Genomic DNA, 19,822 nt, shown 5'->3' on the forward strand with positions numbered 1-19,822 from the left:
CCCAAGGTAAAAGAAGTGAACTTTTAAATGAGATATACCTAACTGCGTTAACACGTTTTTTTTTTTTATTGTGAATTTGTGCAGTCCTTCTGGTGTGATGTGTGGTGCTGGCTACAGTCCAAGGGGATGGTGTCTTCAGCATTTACAGTAGAGTTAGTTAAATTTGGTTAGGATTTGGATTTTGTTCTTAACATTGTGATGCTATTGGGGAAATCCTTTATACATAAATGTAGGTTCTTTAAGATTAAACCCTGCTTGAACCACTGGAAGAATGAGATAAAATGTTTGAATAAGTCACTGAAACTTGTAAAAAAACAAGAAAGCCCTAAAATTGATCTGATTATTCAGCAGATATATGTTAATTTGAGGTAGCCCTACCTTTATTTTATTTATTTACTTTTTAAAATTAGTTTCTGTTATTTATTTATTGTATTATCATTTGAAGTCCGCTTTGTTCTTTGCTTAACATAATGTAAAGGATGTAAGGATATATAAGATGTGATAAGATGCCCAGTTTGTTTGTATATGTTGTATCCTAAATAAAGGAGAGAGAGAGAGAGAAAAAAAAAGAAGACCCTTCTCGGCTTTACGGTTACAATACATTTTACGACAGTTCAGATCTGAAGTCGGCCCAGGATACTTGTGTATTTGATGACTTCGGCATGGATTCGCGTTACCTTGGATTTTCTTTGCAAAAGGAGTCAGTTCGTCATCTGGTCCGGCAAGGAAGCGTTTCATTCACACTGCAGTAGTGTTTTACAGAAAAACGTACCGTTTATTCGTGTAATAATCACATTTACCCCGCCGGGAAACGGCCACGACATAACTGCCAGATTGTGTTTAATTTTTACGTTCAGGTGTCAAGGAAAACCAGCATGTCATCCAACACAATGTCCCAGAGAATGGTTTGGGTGGACCTGGAGGTAAGTTAATCAGAGGTAACGTTAAGTTCACCTAACGAAATGAAGCGGGTGTTCAGGGTTAAACTGTTACTGTCGGCTGCCATATGCAAGGGCGTCACTTCGTGTTGAAAGTGATGGGGACATAGGGGCTGCGCTCGAAAAGTCTTTTATGCTGAGGAAGGTTCTAACAGAGTGAAGTGAACCGGAAGTATTTCAGTGACAGCCACTGAAGCATAAGAGCTGGTCGAATTCTGGAAAAGCTAAGGAAAGGTGCCTCAATGCTTCCTTTCATATCTCCTTTAGCATAGGGTACACTTGACCATCCTTTGTGAAAGGAAAGGAGAGAATGCCGTCCCACAATTCCTTGCGGCAGCAACATTTAAAGTGGCACACGTTCTCAAACTCAAACGATAAAATCCATCAACCACATTTAGCAAGATCCCTGCAATACAGACGCACATTATGATACTTTAATAAGATTCACAATTACCTTCTTTCTTTTGGTTTGTTTTCTTTTGGCTTTTTTGTAATCTAATACTGTTTCAACACCATTTTATGTTTCGGGTTGTTGAAATATGCAATGCTAAGTGTTGTATTAGAATTTTTTACAAAACAAAAAATATGGATAAAGGATGTTGATCACGTTACCATTGGCTATGAAGCCTTTTCTCTCTTGTGCCATAATTCACTAATATGCATATGTCTTGAGCTGTAATAACTGAGACTCATGCAAGCTGTTGCCGGTAAAATAATCAAAGTGAGGATATTGTTGCAGCGTGCAGGTTCACGTAATGTATTGCCAGCCTTCATTAATTAATTTTACTTCAGTCACAGATCTCTCTCTTCTTAATAAAGCTTGATGACCTCTACAGTAAATGTAATGTATGATCGTGAATGAAATATAAAAAGTAAACATTGAAGAAGTAAAGTGATGCTGGCCAGATGCAGGTTAGGGATCGATCTGTGAGAAATAACTGTGTTTTTTTTGTTTTGTTTTTTAGATGACAGGCCTGGACATTGAGAAGGACCAGATCATTGAAATGGCATGCATTATCACAGACTCTGACCTGAACATTTTGGCTGAGGTAACATAAACACCATTGAACAGCCTCTTGTATTCTATTGTGAATTAAACTAATCTGTTCTTGGTTGGTAGGGGCCCAACTTGATAATTAATCAGCCAGACCAGCTGTTGGAAGGGATGTCATTGTGGTGTAAAGAGCATCATGGAAAGGTAAGCTGTTTATGGTCAGATGCTTGGAAGAAAAACGAATAGAAAATCACGTTATTGGGGCCCGAGCATGAAACGTGAGGTATCTATTGGAACTTTCTGCAAAGAAAGCTTGTTTTGGGGGGCCTAAAGATGCACAAAAACTCACCAAACTTTGCACACATGTCAGAAGTGGTGGAAATATTATGTATTTTATGTGTAGGACCCATAAAATCCTACATAAAGTTTATCCCCCATAAAGTCCTACACATAAAATACACACTATGCAAAATGGCTCGCTAGCACCACCTGCAAAACTGGATCATGTATCATGTTAAGACACAAAAAGCTTCAAAGACCCATACCATAAACTCAACAGTCAATTTTTCACCATTTACTACGTACTTCAATGAACTCCTCGAATTATTCCGATCGACTTCAAAGTTTTGCTGTGCAGTCTAAACCCACTTATGATTAAAAGTTGTACAAACGGTGAGTTTTAGTTAGAGCCCAACCAATTTATCGTTTTGCAGATATTATCGGCCGATATAAGCTACTTGCACATATATCTGCACCGGTGTTTATAACAGCCAATATATGACTATTTAAATGAGAAACAGAGAGCTCGATCCTTTGCTCATGTCATGAGTGTTGCATAGTTTGCCCACCAGAGGGCGCGCTGCTGCTCCTCTGTTCAAAACACTGCAGCACCACAGAACAAAACATCAGCTGACCGCAGTAGCTCTCACACTCAGTGTTCCTGGTGAGTTGGTCATTTGTCACATCAATTACATAACTTAAATAATAATAAAAACAGTCCTCATCACTTCTCCTCTTACCAGACTTACTAACCCTCCTGTTTATCACTTCCCTCCCCAGTGGTGGTTAGGAAATGGTTCCTCCTAGTTTTGGATAGAATTAATAACACTGGTAAAGGGATAAACTAAATGTGAATATGCTACATGTTAGAAAGTAGTAATTGTGTCAGATTATATGTAAGGTAATAACTATATTTCATGGCACAAAAATATATACTGGTATATAATTTTTTGCCTTTTCAGGAGAGCTTTGTTTATCATTAATATTATAACAGTGACATGAGATTTGATATATGGTATTATTATAAGTTGCAGTAGTAGTATATTGGTATTTTTTATAGTTTCACTTTACTTTTGTTCAAAGTACTATTTATAACAATAAAAAAGTTTCTTTTTATACTGCATTATGTCATGGTATCTTGGTACGGTCTCAACATAACAAATGGTAGGGATATTCTTTGTTTATGTTATGCGTTTCTTAAAATAAGGGGGAAGAAGAATGCTGGCCGGTATATTGGATTTTAAAATACTCAAATATTGAAATTGGCATTGGGCTCCCACATCAGTTGGGCTCTAGTTTTCGTCCATGAGTGTGCCCGTGGTCTGGCATCGAAAATCAACAATTCATCACAAAACATGGAAGTTGTTATTTATTTCAGTGTACATGCTCACATCTGTACCAAATTTGACATGTATGATAACATCCCTGCCCTGAACACATCCAACATTTACCAACTTTACCTACAGTCACTCAAAGTCATAGCACCACCTACTGGCAACAGGAAGAGACCTTGAACGAAGCAGCCCCAGCGGCACATTTCACCTACGAAATTTAATTTAATTTAAATTTATTTAATTAATATCCAGACATACCTAAAAGCCTCTTGGAGCAATGCCCTAAATCCAACAAGAAGTCGACCTTTTTGAATTTGAATTTTTCAATTTGTGATGGGATTTTTTTTCTTTTTTTTCTGTAAAGTAAGCTAATTTTGGGGGACCTAAACATGCTCAAAAACTTTATATTGACAGATTCCCTGAGAAATGTTTTTCCCCTGGTAGCGCTATGGAGCAAAAGGATACAGTCCTACCAATGCTTTCACACTGAACTGTAATGTAGTATGCCATGCTGCATTGTGTCAACAAAGGCAGAGGAGAACAATATTATGTAGCTGCCGTACCGGAGGCTGCAGTTTCAGGACCCCACAATCCTGTGACTGTAGTTCTTTTGTGACAACGCCATCTAGTGGAGTGGTGGTGGTAATGCACAGGAACACGGAGGAGGTTAACCCTGTCTGCTAACACGTCGGCCGTGAGGCTGTAGGGTTAACTTGGTGGCATATAATCAATAACTTAAGTTTAGGCACACACTCGGTGGTGGTAGTGGTAAGGGTAATTGGCTTGGAGGGGCTGTCAGGAGTAACCTAGCTAGCTAGCTAGCCAGCCAGCTAGCTGGCAGTATCAAAGTAAACAAGGGTCCTAGAAATACAGTTCCGGTCCTAGAATTGCGGTCCTGAAACTACCTCTGGTACTGCAGCTACATACTACTCGAGGAGAAGCCTGTTCAAGTATGTATACAATGCATTTTGGTAACACTGAATGTCAACAAACTTACTTTCTTACAAAAAAAGACACGATAATCAAGGTCAATATTCTCATCTCATCATTGGAAGAAAGCAAATAAGTATATTTGCCAAAATGGCAAACTATGTAGATAAGGGAAGTTGTCTATTTATTATTATTGTTTTATATCATGTTTAAAGCCAGTTTAACTGTGTCTCAGTCAGGGCTGACCCAGGCTGTGCGGGACAGTAAAATTACCCTGGAACAAGCAGAGTATGAGTTCCTGTCCTTCGTCAGACAGCACACCCCGCCAGGGCAGTGTCCCCTTGCTGGTGAGTTACTTTTAAGCACCAGGCGCCGGTTGCACCAACTTGTCTTTATGCCTAGTGCAAACTACACAACTTTCAATGTCGGCTGATCGCTGTTGAGACTATACGACTTGCTGCCTTGTAACGGGAGTCTTGAAGTCGTTGTGGTGTTCACACTACATGACTAATCTGCGACAGGGGGTCACACATTACATGAGCTGACAATGACTTTCTCACACAACAACTAGTCTAAAAACCACGTTTTGTGAAGAAAACATACGAGAAAATGTTAACTGGGGGGATAGTGCCGATTTGGATGGTATAGGAATCGCCTCTGTGCAATAGAGCAGAGGGTGTCGAGCAGGAACACGGGGGCAGCAGGTGACTCGCAACCACAGATCCAGATTCCACAGCTCCAGAGCCAGAAACACCTGCAGGAAGTGATAGGAGGAGAGAGGAGAGGGACGAGAAAGCACATGACTACCGGAAAGGGGAGAAGTTGTTAGTAACATGCATTAATGGGATGAGGTTGCATACAGAGGGAGAGGAAGTAGAGGAGAGAGGAGCTCAGTGCATCATGGGAAATCCCCCGGCAGTCTAGGCCTATAGCAGCATAACTAAGGGATGGTTCAGGACTCACCTGAGCCAGCCCTAACTATAAGCTTTATCAAAGAGGAAAGTCTTAAGCCTACTCTTAAATGTGGAGATGGTGTCTGCCTCCTGAACCCAAACTGGAACCTGGTTCCACAGGAGAGGAGCTTGATAGCTGAACGCTCTGGCTCCTAGTCTACTTTTGGAGACTCTAGGAACCACAAGTAACCCTGCATTCTGGGAGCGCAGTGCTCTGGTGGGGTAGTAAGGTACTATGAGCTCTTTAAGATAAGATGGTGCCTGACCATTAAGAGCTTTGTAGGTAATAAGAATGATTTTAAATTCTATTCTGGATTTTACTGGAAGCCAATGCAGAGAAGCTAAGACAGGAGAAATGTGATCTCTTTTCCTGGTTCCTGTCAGAACACGTGCTGCAGCATTCTGGATCAGCTGAAGAGTCTTAATGGACTTTTTCGAGCAGCCTGATAATAGGGAATTGCAGTAATCCAGCCTAGAAGTAACAAATGCATGGACTAGTTTTTCTGCATCATTTTTAGACAGGATGTTCCTGATTTTTGCAATATTACGTAGTTGAAAAAAGGTGGTCCTTGAAATTTGCTTAACGTGAGAGTTAAACAACATGTCCTGATCAAAGATAACTCCAAGATTCCTCCGAGGACAGATCCTTGAGGAACTCCATGACTAACTTTGGCATGCATGGAGGACTCATCGTTAACATGTACAAACTGAAATCGATCTGATAAATAGGACTTAAACCAGCTTAGAGCGGTTCCTTTAATGCCAATGAAATGTTTCAGTCTCTGCAATAGGATCTGATGGTCAATGGTATCAAATGCAGCACTAAGATCTAATAAAACCAGTACAGAGACAAGTCCTTTGCAATGAGGAGGTCATTAGTAATTTTCACGAGTGCTGTCTCTGTGCTATGATGAGCTCTAAATCCTGACTGAAAATCCTCAAATAAACTATTGCTCTGTAGAAAGTCACACAGCTGTTTAGCAACTGCTTTCTCCAGAACCTTAGAGAGAAATGGAAGGTTAGATATAGGTCTATAGTTGGCTAAAACATCTGGATCAAGTTCGGGCTTTTTCAGAAGAGGTTTAATTACAGCTACTTTAAAGTACTGTGGTACATAGCCTGTTGATAGAGATAGATTGATCATATCTAGTATAGAAGTGCTGACTAAGGGTAAAACATCTTTAAGCAGCCTAGTCGGGATGGGGTCTAAGAGGCAGGTTGATGGTTTAGATCAGAGGTATTGAATTAGAATTCAAAGAGGTCCAGTTAGAGAAAATTTCCCGAAGCAAAGGTCCGTAACATCAAAACAACTAACTTGCGTTATCATTCAGTACCATAACATATAGTTGTATCAACATACAGGTGCTGGTCATATAATTAGAATATCATCAAAAAGTTGATTTATTTCAGCAATTCCATTCAAAAAGTGAAACTTTTGATATTATATTCATTCATTACACACAGACTGATATATTTCAAATGCTTATTTAATTTAATTGTGAGGATTAAAACTGACAACGAATGAAAATCCCAAATTCAGTATCTCCGAAAATTAGAATATTACTTAAGACCAATACAAAAAAAGGATTTTTAGAAATGTTGGCTAACTGAAAAGTATGAACATGAAAAGTATGAGCATGTACAGCACAGGCTCCTTTGGCCTGAATTACTGCAGCAATGCGGCGTGGCATGGAGACGATCAGTCTGTGGCACTGCTCAGGTGTTATGAGAGCCCAGGTTGCTCTGATAGTGGCCTTCAGCTCTTCTGCATTGTTGGGTCTGGCGTATCGCATCTTCCTCTTCACAATACCCCATAGATTTTCTATAGGGTTAAGGTCAGGCGAGTTTGCTGGCCAATTAAGAACAGGGATACCATGGTCCTTAAACCAGGTACTGGTAGCTTTGGCACTGTGTGCAGGTGCCAAGTCCTGTTGGAAAATGAAATCTGCATCTCCATAAAGTTGGTCAGCAGCAGGAAGCATGAAGTCCTCTAAAACTTCCTGGTAGACGGCTGCGTTGACCTTGGACCTCAGAAAACACAGTGGACCAACACCAGCAGATGACATGGCACCCCAAACCATCACCGACTGTGGAAACTTTACACTGGACTTCAAGCAACGTGGATTCTGTGCCTCTCCTCTCTTCCTCCAGACTCTGGGACCTTGATTTCCAAAGGAAATGCAAAATGTATTTTCATCAGAGAACATAACTTTGGACCACTCAGCAGCAGTCCAGTCATTTTTGTCTTTAGCCCAGGCGAGACGCTTCTGACGCTGTGTCTTGTTCAAGAGTGGCTTGACACAAGGAATGCGACAGCTGAAACCCATGTCTTGCGTCTGTGCGTGGTGGTTCTTGAAGCACTGACTCCAGCTGCAGTCCACTCTTTGTGAATCTCCCCCACATTTTTGAATGGCTTTTGTTTCACAATCCTCTCCAGGGTGCTGTTATCCCTATTGCTTGTACATTTTTTTCTACCACATCTTTTCCTTCCCTTGGCCTCTCTATTAATGTGCTTGGACACAGAGCTCTGTGAACAGCCAGCCTCTTTAGCAGTGACCTTTTGTGTCCTGCCCTCCTTGTGCAAGGTGTCAATGGTTGTCTTTTGGACAGCTGTGAAGTCAGCAGTCTTCCCCATGATTGTGTAGCCTACAGAACTAGACTGAGAGACCATTTAAAGGCCTTTGCAGGTGTTTTGAGTTGATTGGCTGGTTAGAGTGTGGCACCAGGTGTCTTCAATATTGAACCTTTTCACAATATTCTAATTTTCTGAGATACTGATTTTCATTAGTTGTCAGTTATAATCATCCAAATTAAAAGTAATGAACACTTGAAATATATCAGTCTGTGTGGAATGAATGTATACATTATACAAGTTTCACTTTTTGAATGGAATTACTGAAATAAATCAACTTTTTGATGATATTCTAATTATATGACCAGGACCTGTATGTTTTTAGTCAACAACGGACTGTCAAAATTTCAGGACATATTTCAGTTTTCACATCAAACTGCAGGGATAATAAATAATAACTGATAATAAATTCTAAATTTAAATAAACTAAAATAAAGTGCCAAATTTTTTGAAAAAATGAAATAAAAAGTGTAGCTTGAAGTGATGAAGTGTAGTCTTAACCAATTTTATAATAAACACTCAACACATCTTAACTGAACAGCTGTAATGCCTCCTCTTCTCTTTCATTCCCTTTTACAGAGCTACCACTTTCCTACTTTCTCTTGTTCAGTGAGAAACGTGAGCTCTAGCTTGTCCTACCAGCTGGCACTGGAGATCTATGAGAGATTCTGGTTTTGAACTGCCTGTGGGAGGAATGTACATGTAAAAATCTGTACATTCTTGATTAAAAGCCATGTGAAATCTCTTTTCCCTTTCATCTCCTCAATTCGTGTGTTTCCAAAACGTCTCTGGTAAATCTCGCGGACTCGACTCGCAAGCATCGGAATGCACAGATTTGATTGGCTGAGCAGTGTCACATGAGACGATTCAAGCACATGAGATTGGTTTGTGAGTTTCCTGGGCCGCTAAACCAATACAGTAAATGCAAGAAAAGTTGCGCGGGTTCAAATAGAAACGCTCCGTCACGAGGTAGTAAGTCTCAATAATAAATCGGCTGTAGGTCGGCTGTCAGGAGAGGACAGCGGCTGGGTCCAGATCCGGACCACGGTCCGCCTATTAGTGACCACTGGTTTAGATGAAGAAATTATTGAAGTTAGTTGGTAAAGATTGAAGGAAGCAAAGTAGTCTAAACATATCTGGTTTTACAGCTGTTTCTAAGGTTCCTGAGTTTAGAGATAAGTTGGTGCCAGTTAAGGGCAGGTCTTGGTGAATTTTGTTTCTAATAATTAGAATTTTATCATTAAAGAAGCTCATGGCATTACGGAGGGCCTTCCTATAAGTTTTAAGACTATCTTGCCAAATTAAACGAGAATTTTCCAGTTTGGTGAAACGCCAGTTCCTCTCAAGTTTCCGCGATATTTGCATTAATTTCTTGAGTTTCATTATTATACGGAGCTAACCGTCTTTGTTATATTATTTTCTTTTTTAGAGGGGCTACAGAGTCGAGTGTCATTCGCAGCGAGCCGGCAGCACTATCAACAAGATGATCGATTTGGGAGGGACTTAAATTAGCATAGGAGTCCTCCGTTACTTTGTGACTTGATAATGAATTTAGAGCTGATGGAATCACATCCTTAAATTTAGCTACAGCACTATCAGACAGGCATCTTGTATAAAAAATTGTAAAAAAAAAAAAAAAGTGTAGTTCAGCAATACAAACTCAAAAGTTATCAAACAGTGGTCAGATACAGAGGGATTCTGTGGGAACACTATTAAATGTTCAATTTCAATACCATATACCAAAACAAGGTTGAGGGTGTGGTTAAAACAGTGAGTCGGTTCATGAACACTCTGAGAGAAGCCAGTGGAATCTTACAGAGAGATAAACGCAGTACTAAAGCTGTCATTCTCAACGTCCACATGAATATTAAAATCCCCTACAATAATAACTTTGTCTGTTTTAAGGACTAAAGTTGACAAAAACTCTGCAAATTCAGATAAGAATTCAGAGTACGGACCAGGTGCTCGGTACACTATAACAAAGAATTGGTTGCAATGATTTTCAACTTGGGTGTGAAAGACCAAGAACAAGGCTTTCAAATGAGTTATAGTTTAGTTTAGGTTTAGAGCTGATTAGTAGGCTAGAGTTAAAGATGGCTGCAACTCCACCTCCTCGGCCTGTGCCTCGAGGAATGTGAGTATTAATATGACTGGGAGGGGTGGATTCATTTAGGCTAACATATTCTCCCTCACCCAGCCAGGTTTCAGTAAGACAAAATAAATCAATATCATGATCTGATATTAGTTCATTTACTAGTACACCTTTAGATGAGAGAGATCTGATGTTTAAGAGTCCACATTAAACTCTCCTATTCGTTTGCACTATTGCTCTTGTGGAGTCCACATTTAATTCTTGTGGTTTTAATTCATGAGATTTTTATGCACAGCTCCTCTTCTGTTTACCTTTGATTTAAATAATTTCAGTTGTCGGGGGGCAGACACTGTCACTATGGGGCTTTCACTAAGTAACTCCTGAAATGGAGGAGCAGAGAAGTGTGTTAGACTGCGACTCTGCCTCCTGGTCTCAACTTTGGATTTTCATGGATTTGGTCCACTAATAAACTTGGCCAGATTTCTAGAAATGAGAGCTGCTCCTTCCCAAGTGGGATGGATGCCTTCTCTCCGAATCAGACCAGGTTTTCCCCCAGAAAGTCTGCCAATGATCTACAAAGCCCACATCGTTTGCTGGCCACACCTCCACCACCAGTGGAGAAATGACTACATACAGCTATACATCACGGGTATTTGATACACTGCTGATTTTGCAGGTTTTCCTACTTACAAAGCAAATTATTTAAAAATCATACGAGATTTCCTGGATTTTTGTTTTCGTCTCTCACAGTTGAAGTGTACCTATGATAAAAATTACAGACCTCTACATGCTTTGTAAGTAGGATAACCTGCAAAATCAGCAGTTTATCAAATACTTGTTCTCCCCACTGTACATTCATTTAGATCTCCATAACCGCAAGTCCCTTTAATTTCAAACTCTGGTCATCTATTCGCCACGGGCCCCTGAGGCCACGGCAGGGCGCCCGGGTTGACTTGCACGGCCCGAGAGGGGCGGGGCTGGCGCCGGGGGGTTTGGACCCCGCTTACAACTGCTTGCAGTTCTAGTTTAGTTTTAGGGGTCGAAGCCCGAGCGGGCTCCCAGTACAGCGAAGCGGCTAGGAACCCTATTGTTTTCGCTAGGATTTTATTATTAAATATTAATTAATTATTAATTTTTTTTTCTTCCGTAAAGAAAACTGATACTGCGGCCTAGATGATAAGAGCTACAGACACAGGGTAGGTCCAACTATTGCGCTAAAAAAGCGCTATAAGCAGGAAGTGATGTCATATCTTAGGTTGGGAATGGCCAATCAACACCAAACTTGAGGACCTTACGTGCCATACCCCCGTCAGGGGCTATGCAAAATTTGGTGCAGTTAGCCGCTAGTTGGCGCTATTAAAACATGCATTTTATATCTCCATAACCACAAGTCCGATTGATACCAAATTTGGGGCAATTGTTCCCCATGGGGCCCTGATGACACCTGAGAAAAATTGTGCAATTCGGCCTAAAGGTGGCTCTATAATCGAAGCTCAAATGCCGTCAGCAAATCCCATTCATTTCAATGGGATTTTCAACAAAGCCATATTTTGCCTCATAACTACGTCCCATTACACCGCACATTCTGCCGATTCCGATGTTATAGAACACGCCTCTGTGCGATGACGTTTTCATTTCACTAAATCACGAAAACTGAAAAACCTATTTTAATTAACTCCTCTCAAGCCGAAAGTTCGATCGGCATGAAACTTGGCACAGACCATCTCAGGACTAAGCCAATAAAACTTTGTAGAGGAAATTTTGATCCGCTAAAAAACATCCAAATTATAAGCTAACAAATGTTTGCGCAAACGCTAAAACAGGATGTCATGTCAGATCTTACGTTTTCAACGGACGATCTACACCAAACTCGGGGACCTTATCTGGCACAACCTTCCGAGGGCTGTGTGAAATTTGGCATCAATCGGGCTCTAGGTTGCACTATTCATTGGAAATCAAATAACACTCCCATTGACATACATTCATTTTATATCTCCGTAACCGCAAGTCCCTTTAATTTCAAACTATGGTCATCTGTTCACCATGGGCCCCTGAGGCCATGGACTGAAAAAGATTTTACTTAATTTTTTATTAGATATTTGTTGACAAAAAATTTATCATAAATATTTTGAATGTTCTATCTCAGACTTTAATGTGATCCACTGTTTAGCATCAAGTGTTGACCATAAAGAAAAGTTTAAACCACAATCGCCATCAGGTTTCTTCAGCTTTCAATCAGGAGCAAAAATCAGCCTTTAAACTTGAAAGAAAAAACTATTTGAGACTTATCATGAAAATTATCGATATCGAAAGATATGAAACTTTTCATCGTGATAACATTTTTGGCCATATCGTCCAGCCTAGGCTCGACAATAACAGTGGCCTGATGGCCTGGGCCCAGTAAAAAGTAACGTTGGGACAGTTGAACTAGCAACTCACTGGCCCGATCGGGCCACTGCAAAAACATTAGTATTTAAAATAAATAAATTCGAAACTCAACATCCTGCAGTTGCTTTGCAGCTCACGTTGTCCAATCCAGATTTGTTATTACGTGACGAGTGGTTGTCAAATATTATTTCTTTAATCTCAATCAAGCAGCAGCCTCTGGGACTGGTTGCAAAAAGAAGTCGGGTTCCATTAGAAATAATGATAAAATGGTGCTACTTCTCTGAATTATTACCTCAGTAAACACTTTCATAATGAGTTTATGATCTCAGTCGCTAGTTTCATGTATTCTTCAACACAACATGATGTTCATTGAGTAAATTATGGTCCTAATTCGGGGGAAATTGACAATGCAGCATATAGTTTTGGGCGGGACTACCTTGTGATTGACAGATCGCTACCATGGCGACTTGTATCCGCTGCTTTATGTACATTTATTTTATGAAATTGCTGTCAGAAGGAGAGAGAGGGTCTCATGTTTGAGTCTGTTAGCGTGTTTTGTTTTAAAAGTGAATTGTTTTATTAACCTTTTTATTTTTTATAATTTTAACTGTGATTACATTTGAGTTTATTTTTCAATATCCAGGATGTATTTAATAACCGATAAAACATGTTAACAGTATAACATAACTTAAGTCTTTGGTTTTGTTGTAACACTGATAAATAACTTTTGGAAGGAGGGCCAGTAAAAATTATCTTGGGGCCAGTAAGTTTCAAACCAACTGGCCCGGTGTGGCCAATTGCAAAAAAGTTTTACATTGAGCCCTGAAGTCACTGATTTACTATTGCACTTAACATAAAGAGCATTCTCTTAGGCAGCACCTTGCGACCTCAAAACCAAGAATGCAAAGAACTGTGGAGAGGCTGCTTGTGGAGCTTGTCAACCCCTAAAACGTTTAAGCACATTTTGAATTCGAATATTTAAGTTCCACACAGTTGATTTCTCGCCTCACAACCTCTCAAAAGTGAATTTAGTGATGAAATAGCAATACAGCAATACAAAACTTGTAAAAAAAAAAAAAAAAAAAAAAACGTTCTGCTGTTAGCCTCTCTGTTGTTTTCCGCTTCACGCATGAATGCTTCTTCTTCGTGAGTAGTCTTACAGTCAAGCAGACATGGCAGACCGTGGAAACGATACTGCCCCTAGCATTCCATGTAGTGCATTGCAGTTAGTTGTAATTAACAACCAGAAATGTTCTTAATGACAAGATTGCTAACATCTCTGTAACGACGCACTGACAAATAAATTTCACGTAGATGAATTTTTAGAATCAACGTTGTTGATTATGTCGACGAATCGTTGCAGCCCTATTGCTCTGCCAGCTACAGATATTTAGTGTGCTAGATATCTGTCTGGCATCAGCAATCCATCATCGAGCCTCTTTGATACGTCATTGAGTAGTAAACACAACGATCATCTTGTTGATAGTGCTGCAGGCTCGCTACAAATGACACTCAACTCTGTAGCCCCTCTAAAAAAGAAAATACTAAAACAAAGACGGTTAGCTCCATGGCATAATACTGAAACTCACAAATTAAAGCAAATATCACGGAAACTTGAGAGGAATTGGCGTTTAATTTGGCAAGATAGTCTTAAAACTTATAGGAAGGCCCTCCGTAATGCCAGAGCAGCGTACTACTCGTCATTAATAGAGGAAAATAGGAACAACCCCAGGTTTCTTTTTAGCACTGTAGCCAGGCTGACAAAACTATTAGAAACAAAATTCACCAAGACCTGCCCTTAACTGGCACCATCTTATCTCTAAACTCAGGAACCTTTTGAAACAGCTGTAGAACCAGATATATGTTTAGACTGCTTTGCTTCCCTCAATCTTTACCAACTAACTAATAATTTCTTCATCTAAACCATCAACCTGCCTCTTAGACCCCATCCCGACTAGGTTGATTAAAGATGTTTTACCCTTAGTCAGCACTTCTATACTAGATATGATCAATCTATCTTTATCAACAGGCTATGTACCACAGTACTTTAAAGTAGCTGTAATTAAACCTCTTCTGAAAAAGCCCAAACTTGATCCGGATGTTTTAGCCAACTATAGACCTATATCTAACCTTCCATTTCTCTCTAAGGTCCTGGAGACAGCAGTTGCTAAACAGCTGTGTGACTTTCTACAGAGCAATAGTTTATTTGAGGATTTTCAGTCAGGATTTAGAGCTCATCATAGCACAGAGACAGCACTGGTGAAAATTACTAATGACCTCCTCATTGCATCAGACAAAGGACTTGTCTCTGTACTGGTTTTATTAGATCTTAGTGCTGCATTTGATACCATTGATCATCAGATCCTATTGCAGAGACTGGAACATTTCATTGGCATTAAAGGAACCGCTCTAAGCTGGTTTAAGTCCTATTTATCAGATCGATTTCAGTTTGTACATGTTAATGATGAGTCCTCCATGCACGCAAAAGTTAGTCATGGAGTTCCTCAAGGATCTGTCCTCGGACCAATCCTGTTCACTTTATATAGCTAAACTCCAAATGTGCCTGGATGACCTGTAATTTTCTAATGTTAAACTCAGATAAAACTGAAGTTATTGTTCTGGGGCCTAAGCACCTCCGTGACGCATTATCTAAAGATATAGTTTCCCTGGATGGCATCGCCCTGGCCTCCAGCACCACTGTGAGGAATCTTGGAGTTATCTTTGATCAGGACATGTCGTTTAAGTCTCACATTAAGCAAATTTCAAGGACTGCCTTTTTTCACCTACGTAATATTGCGAAAATCAGGAACATCCTGTCTAAAAATGATGCAGAATAACTAGTCCATGCATTTGTTACTTCTAGGCTGGATTACTGCAATTTTTTATTATCAGGCTGCTCGAAAAAGTCCGTTAAGACTCTTCAGCTGATCCAGAATGCTGCAGCACGTGTTCTGACAGGAACCAGGAAAAGAGATCATATTTCTCCTGTCTTAGCTTCTCTGCATTGGCTTCCAGTAAAATCCAGAATAGAATTTAAAATCATTCTTCTTACCTACAAAGCTCTTAATGGTCAGGCACCATCTTATCTTAAAGAGCTCATAGTACCTTACTACCCCACCAGAGCACTGCGCTCCCAGAATGCAGGGTTACTTGTGGTTCCTAGAGTCTCCAAAAGTAGACTAGGAGCCAGAGCGTTCAGCTATCAAGCTCCTCTCCTGTGGAACCAGGTTCCAGTTTGGGTTCAGGAGGCAGACTCCTGAACCATCCTTGTGTCGTCATAGGGATGAAAGGGAAGTGGTTGGACTACAAATTACATTCACACGAAAGGTATATAACTCAATAAAGGAGAGGGAAAAAGCATAATACCACCTCTTTAAGATCAGCTAAGTCGGTCTGTTGGCGCAACTGGACCCAGTAGCAGAACTTTGATAACCTATTACTTAACGGATTTGGCTCCTACAGTCATGTTTTCTGATTCCTTTTCCTGCAGGTAACTCTGTGCATGCAGACAAGAGGTTCCTGGACAAGTACATGGCACAGTTTATGTACCACCTTCACTACAGGATCATTGATGTTAGCACCATCAAGGAGCTTTGCAGGCCAGTCTTTGTTTGACGGAGTTATTGTAATAAATCCTCTTTCTGTGTAGGGCTGCAAGAAATGGCTGTTTTGATAGTCGATTAATTTATCCATTATTAAAACAAACGACTATTTCTCTGCATCTTATTTATCTATCAGCTTTTAAATTTAGGTTGAGGTTGTTTTAGGTATGTGCTAATTAAGCATAAAGAGAAAATAATTAATACTGCATTTAAAAATAGATATATTAACTTAACAGAATATCTACGTGAATCAAGTCCTGTCATAGACCAAACAGGTATAAACAGTAAGAAATGACTGTGTGTGACGGTGTGCGCTGCACTCATCTGTCCAGCTGATCTACTGGTAACAAGACATAGGAGGACAGGAGAAACATATCTGAAGCAACACAGAATGGCTGAGAGCTTGACTGCATTATATTGTTTTAGAGTTTTAGATTTTGAATAGTCAGCTGCCACCTGAATGTAGTGTTTCCCTTTACACAAATAAAAACATTTCAACCAGGAAAAAATCACCAGAATGCAGGAAAAGTTTAATTCTCAAAATGTTCAGATGATTCAGCATTAAAGATATCTTAAAAACAGTGTTATAATCTCATCTCGACTTTGTGAACCTGATATCGTGTCTCGTCTCATCTCGTGAAGTACATGTGTCGTTGCACCCCTACTTTTAACATTAAGCTAGCTACCGTAGCGGGTGAAGTGTGAAATGTTCCCACACTTTAGGGATTTTACGTAGTGAAGGTGTTACCATTGCTGATGTTGCTAAATTAACTTTTCACTTCACTTGATGATGTTATGAACTAATGGATAAATAAATTTGTTGGCAACTAATTTCATCATTGATTTTTGACGACTATGTTGATTATTTGTGGCACCCCTAGTTCTGTTAGTGCTCTGTTTTGCTGATATTTTCCTTCCTGTCCTCATTAATGGCACTATGGCATTGCCAGTTTGCATGTCAGTTTAAATATTGCATTGCTGAGTAGGTAACTCAATGATAAGTATCTCTACTTAAAAGGTACATCAGATGAAATAAAAAGTAGTATGGCATTCTCTTCAATGTTACTGTATATGACCAGCTTAAACAGACATTTATTTTTGTTTTTCTTCTATAAACACTTTCAGACGGTGGTTTCCAGAGGAATACAGTATGGTGCCTCACAAGAGAGCAACCCACAGGTAAACAATCACATCAGCATAATCATGTACACTAGTCATTGCTTAAAGGATGTTTCTGGTTTATTTCATCTGAATTTGCACTTTTGCCTTTGTTGTCAATTATGATTACACTGTACTCACCAAAGTAACTGCTAAGATCTTTGAACACGGTGACAGGGCAGATTAGAAATAAACCAACAGTTAATCGAGATTATCTACCACTTAATTTGAAGGTCAAACTGAAAGTGAGCTCAACAAAAATGTCTATAATTCCTCATTGTACAGGAAAACTGTCTGTTGTAAATATACATCACAGTTTACAGAACCACTTTATGCTTGAACTTTTACCTTTGGGTAAAATGATTACCTAAACTACAGTACTGTAGTTGCGCCATGGCAAAGGCTGTGGATGCTTATGTACATGTGCTTTATTATTTTTTTATTTTTTAATAAATTTGCAAAGATTTTAAACAAACTTCTTTCATGTTGTCATTATGGGGTAGTGTTTGTAGAATTTTGAGGAAAAATAATGAATTTCATCCATTTTTGCAATAAGGCTGTAACATAAAGTGTGGAAAAAGTGAAGCGGATGCCAATCAGCCACTGTAGTAGGTAGACTAAAAGTAGGACTAAAATTAAAGCGATCTTATATCTCCACATCTGTGTTTGTAATTAACATGAAACTTGGACTAGTAGTTTCCTGTGCCGCCCTGAGGTTGTGTGAAAACGTTTGCAGCAATCGGGCACTAGGTGGTGCCCTTGTTGAAAACTCATGAAAAACGTTAAAAAACATTTGCAAATTGTTTTTAAGTAGATTTGGGTGGGATAGAATGGTGCACACATGGCAGACGGCAAAATATATAAATGGCCGCCAGCAGCTGGCGCTATAATTTGGGTAAGTGCATTTTGGCTCGAAACTCTCACATAATATGTTGCACATTCAAATACCTTATGTGCACGTATTCCCTGAATTTAGCTGCATCTCAAAACATAGGACATGACTATTTTTGCATATAATTATTTTTTGCGTAATGTGCAAAACCTGTTTTTTCATACTCCTCCTAGGCGGTAAGTTCGATCTATACAAGTCTTTGCACAGACACTATGGACCCTCATGATCAAAAGTTAAATAATAATTTTGATAGTCCTTTAAATGCCCTAGTTTTAAAGGAACCGCTTTCGTACGTTATGGTCAAATCAGGAAGTGAGCTCCACATAGCACATTCGTTTAACACAAAACTTGGCTTGAAATGAATTTGAATTATCTTTTAAGTTTGGTGTGGACTCACTCAGAATGTTCAGAAGAATATGCACAAAATTTACCTTTGGTTCTCTCCTTCAGAGCCTTGGATGACATTCGGGAGAGCATTAAAGAGCTGCAATACTACAGAGCCAATATCTTCAAAGTCTCAACAGAGGAGAAGAAGCGCAAAATTGTAGAAAACGGCAACCAATGTTGAATAGAGCTTTTGCTGTTGTGTTGCTGTATTTCCCAAAGAAAGCCATTTCATCATTTAATGTGATTTGTTTGTCCTCAATAATTTTTGTTTCTGTTCATATTTAACTGCCCAATGATCTTTTGTTACTCTGTTGTGCATTTTAGAGGTTTAATCAAAGGGAGGAAGATTCTAAAAGCAGTTTATTCAAAAGAAAAGTTTAAAAGAGGAAAACGTGACCATTGGTAGTTTGGAGTTTTGTAATTATTGAGACATCTTTATTCTGGGATTGACCCTCATTTTCCCTTGTTTTTAAAATAAAACCAAATAAACAATGGTCTCTGAGGAAAAAGTCTAGTCCGCCAGTGTCATCTTTATTAACTAAATGCCACACATACCAAATGTAACAGTTTGGTGCATGTAGAAGGTTTGGGCAGGAAGATTGACTTGAGAGTGTTTATGGACACAGCGGTTTCAAGCTGTGAGCTGCTGGAGCAGCTGGAAAATTTAACATTTTAGGAGGTGATGTGACAGACAAACAAAGTCTATATGGAAAAAAATATCTTGTCCTCTCTAGTGTGATTGCTGTAGATGTTTTACTTTATTTTTTTTACTAACTGCAAAAACAGTTACACTCCAAATTCAAATCACCTTCCCCCACTGCCAAACTGAGTGACACACTCCGCCTGTGGAGTCACCTGGCCCCGTGGGGTCACTCTGCGCTTCTCATGTGAACAGACACCAGACAAGAACTCTGTGAGTAAACGGAAGGCACTCTATACAGGTGCTGGTCATATAATTAGAAGATCATCAAAAAGTTGATTTATTTCAGTAATTCCATTCAAAAAGTGAAAACTGGATATTCATTCATTACACACAGACTGATACATTTCAAATGTTTATTTCATTTAATTGTGATGATTAAAACTAATGAAAATCCCAAATTCAGTATCTCGGAAAATTTTAATATTACTTAAGACCAATACAAAAAAAAGGATTTTTAGAAATGTTGGCCAACTGAAAAGTATGAACATGAAAAGTATGAGCATGTACAGCACTCAATACTTAGTTGGGGCTCCTTTGGCC

General features: G+C 39.4%; 1 protein-coding gene across 3 annotated transcripts; it reads left to right on the forward strand.

The window, feature by feature from the left end:
- The first annotated feature begins 608 nt into the window (after positions 1–608).
- smfn (small fragment nuclease) lies at positions 609–19,093 on the forward strand. Of its 3 annotated transcripts, none has more exons than XM_038709140.1 (8): positions 609–768; positions 858–923; positions 1,904–1,987; positions 2,059–2,136; positions 4,711–4,822; positions 16,031–16,139; positions 17,268–17,321; positions 18,643–19,093. In XM_038709140.1, exons 1-8 carry the CDS (start codon positions 652–654, stop codon positions 18,758–18,760), a joined length of 738 nt encoding a protein of 245 aa, XP_038565068.1. In that variant the 5' UTR covers positions 609–651; the 3' UTR covers positions 18,761–19,093. The 3 variants fall into 3 exon arrangements, with proteins under 3 accessions (XP_038565068.1, XP_038565069.1, XP_038565070.1); XM_038709142.1 differs by having other exon boundaries at positions 623–721; XM_038709141.1 differs by lacking the exon at positions 16,031–16,139.
- The last annotated feature ends 729 nt before the right edge of the window (positions 19,094–19,822 follow it).

This window comes from Micropterus salmoides, unplaced genomic scaffold, assembly GCF_014851395.1.
Source record: "Micropterus salmoides isolate LMB-PRFRI ecotype aquatic unplaced genomic scaffold, ASM1485139v1 Ms_hic_scaffold_9, whole genome shotgun sequence".
NCBI lineage: Eukaryota > Metazoa > Chordata > Actinopteri > Centrarchiformes > Centrarchidae > Micropterus > Micropterus salmoides.

What these genes read in the sequence shown, in the direction of transcription:
- smfn (XM_038709140.1), top strand. Translation starts at nt 652, where the DNA reads ATGACTTCGGCATGGATTCGCGTTACCTTGGATTTTCTTTGCAAAAGG. An exon ending in GTAGTGTTTTACAGAAAAAC is followed by an intron (nt 769 to 857) that starts GTACCGTTTATT and finishes TTTTACGTTCAG; the next exon opens with GTGTCAAGGAAAACCAGCAT. An exon ending in ACCTGAACATTTTGGCTGAG is followed by an intron (nt 1,988 to 2,058) that starts GTAACATAAACA and finishes CTTGGTTGGTAG; the next exon opens with GGGCCCAACTTGATAATTAA.